Below are 3,025 nucleotides of genomic sequence, written 5' to 3' on the forward strand. Positions count from 1 at the left end.
TTACCAGCACGTAGGAAGGATTTGTTAACCAAAGATTTTTTCCCCTCGAAACGACGAGTGCTTTGTTTATTCAAGTCTTTTATGTTTGTTCGTTCAGTCAGTATTTTTAACTTAATAAGTAGTTAGTGACAATCAAGTACTATCTAAGAAATATTTATAGAGATACAAATTTTACACCTAAAAATATTTTCAAAATTCATTATTGTCTTTTGACGTGGAGCTATGAGCACAACGACCCAGCTAAGACACAAGACCTGTGAGCACAATGGCCCAATAGGGGTTTGAACCTTGGTGGCCGCTTCACCAACGAAGTGTTTTAACCGCGACACTACATGTCCGAAGACTCATTATTGTCAATTTAAAATTATTTGAAATTATCTATTATTAAAGCAACTAAATTTCTATGAAATTAGGAGATTTTATAATAAGTAATATGTAGATATAAGTGATTTGATTATTTTTGTAATGATTTTATATATGTTACTAATATCTAATTATTTGTGATGATTTGAGTATACCAATTCTGGATAAAGAAATCCAACGAATACCCGTGGGTAACTACATAAGACATGGTAGATAGAAAGTCCGATACAAAATTTTGCATTTAATTTGACATCAACAAAATCTACCCTAAGATTCTTAATCCAACAAATTACTTACGATGGTGGAAATGGGGAGTCAATTCCTGACATAAGATTCTTAATCCAACAAATCAGTTATGATAGTTACCTAAGATTTTTAATTCGTCTCATGACAAACTCACCCCTCTGAAAAAAGTGGACACGGAAACTTATAACGACAAAGATGAACAGGTTGAACAACACAAGTACTTTCTGTTCGTGTTTTCGGAGAAGCAGAAATTGAACTAAATGCACCGTCATTGTCTTATTCGATTGTAACCATTCGACCGTTATTGCAAATTTCAAAGTGTGCACATTAACTTAAAAACGTAAAAACGGAAAATTCACGGGTACTTCCGATGAATGTTTGTTGAGAAAAAGTAATGTAGTTGCACTTTACAGTTGAACAGCTACATTAAATTATCATGTCGGTGAAGCAATTGCCATGAAAATTCATTGAAAACGACCGCCATACATTCACTCGACCTGCTGAAACGGTCACGTCCTGCCATTCGTCATAAACATGTCGTTCACGCGTTCAAGTCCACGAGTCTATCTAAACTAATTTATGTAGACCACCAATAACTATGCTCTTATTCCTTCCACTATCCCCTTGATTCCCTGCATCCAATCTCCGCCCATTTTCTCTCCTGCTGCCACGTTACTTTTCTACGGCTTGATTGAATTTTTCTCTCTTCACACTTTACTAGGAAGACACGTGTCTTCTTAGAGATCCAGGAGAAGTGATTGGTTTATCCAGATCTCTGTATCACATCCCCTTTCTTATAAATTGGGAGCGGAGCATCCGTTTTGGTCGTCAATCTAATCGGTCTATTTATTGTTAATCTTTTGTATTTGTGTCTGTAAGACGAGAGTCTTTACATTTTGTTTTGAAACATCTACTTGGCCTTTATTTAAGCAACGCAGAAAATGGGTGCCATGGCTGTTATAGAAAGTTTGATGGAGGCAGCAACTATTCGCCGCCCAAAGAAACTTAAGCAATTTCAGGTATACCATTTTCTCCTGTATTATGTACGTTAGATGTCATGAAGCAAATAAAGTTGCATTTTAATTAACCATTGATGTTATACAATTGCAGACGGTTGAGTTGAGAGTCCGTATGGACTGCGAGGGGTGCGAAAGAAAAGTGAGGAAGTCACTAGAAAATATGAAAGGTGAGACGCTGGGATTCATAAACATATTTTATTAAAATCTGTTTCGTTCATGGGTAATGAGAGGGAATACTGACATGAGTTGAGTGCAAGTGCAGGCCTGAGATCGTTGGAAGTGGATAGAAAGCAATTAAAAGTGACAGTGACGGGGTACGTGGAGGCGAACAAGGTGTTGAAGAGGGTGAGGAGGAGGACGGGGAAAAAAGCAGAGATGTGGCCATACAAGCCCTACAATCTGGTTTACTATCCATATGCTGCTCAAGTGTACGATAAAAAGGCTCCTGCCGGTTATGTAAGAAACGTGGACCCCACCTTCCCCAATCCGGAGAGAACTGATGAAAGATACACCTCTGTCTTCAGCGACGACAATCCAAACGCTTGTTCAATTATGTAGACTTTGATGCTCTGCTTTCTTTTGTACATAACAAGTATTACTGCTCCAATTCAATTCATTCATTATTTTCAGTCTGCTACTCTGTTCCTCTATTATAAGAGGCGAGTAAGTCTGCTACTCTGTTCCTCCTCTATTATAACAGGGGAGAAAACTGTTAGTGTAGGGATGATGTACATACAGTGTGCAGTTATAAAGAAATATAATTTTTTGAAAATAAGTAAGATGGGTTTGTTTCTTGCGGAGGAGCTAAGCCCTAAGAAACAGACGAATAGTGAGTAAAAAGGAGAGAAGAAAGTGGCAAGCGACTCTGGGAAGTTCAGTAAAGTCTGATGTCCTTTGCTGCAGTAGAGTTTGCTATTGTATATGCAAGATGTAAAGTCATGAAAAATTGTATATTTCACACAATGTTTTTGAAACATATCTGAACTCTGTAATAGTGGAAAAAAATATGTCTTGTTAACAATAGATTATGTTACACTTTGTAATCAAAGAGTGAAAACACTTTCCTAGGATTTGCTATTGTATAAGAGGTTTTGTTAGTTTTTGAAAGATTCTGTTAGAGATTGTGTAAATATATGATATTTTCTTTATAAGAAAAGAAAACACTTTCTCGTCGAATGGGCCCCTGTACATGTCAGATAACAATGTTTTTTTATTTAGTTAAAAGTAATTTTATTATGGAAGTCTTAGACAAACAATTAAGTGGGAAGCGCTTCCTCTATTTGAGTTCTTTTTTGTTGGTTCCTATCATAGAATTACAGGGATGGGGCTTTATTTAACTTGTTATTTAAAATTGTGAGATTTTGCCAAGATCAAGGGCACAATGAAAAGTATAAAAT

The 3,025-nt window shown here is 36.4% G+C and overlaps 1 protein-coding gene across 1 annotated transcript; it reads left to right on the top strand.

Annotated features, from left to right (window-relative positions):
* Positions 1–1,461: 1,461 nt before the first annotated feature.
* LOC131041149 (heavy metal-associated isoprenylated plant protein 23) lies at positions 1,462–2,707 on the top strand. The gene is made up of 3 exons (XM_057974133.2): positions 1,462–1,628; positions 1,720–1,795; positions 1,891–2,707. Exons 1-3 carry the CDS (start codon positions 1,551–1,553, stop codon positions 2,184–2,186), a joined length of 450 nt encoding a protein of 149 aa, XP_057830116.2. The 5' UTR covers positions 1,462–1,550; the 3' UTR covers positions 2,187–2,707.
* Positions 2,708–3,025: the final 318 nt, after the last annotated feature.

This window comes from Cryptomeria japonica, chromosome 5, assembly GCF_030272615.1.
Source record: "Cryptomeria japonica chromosome 5, Sugi_1.0, whole genome shotgun sequence".
Lineage (NCBI taxonomy): Eukaryota > Viridiplantae > Streptophyta > Pinopsida > Cupressales > Cupressaceae > Cryptomeria > Cryptomeria japonica.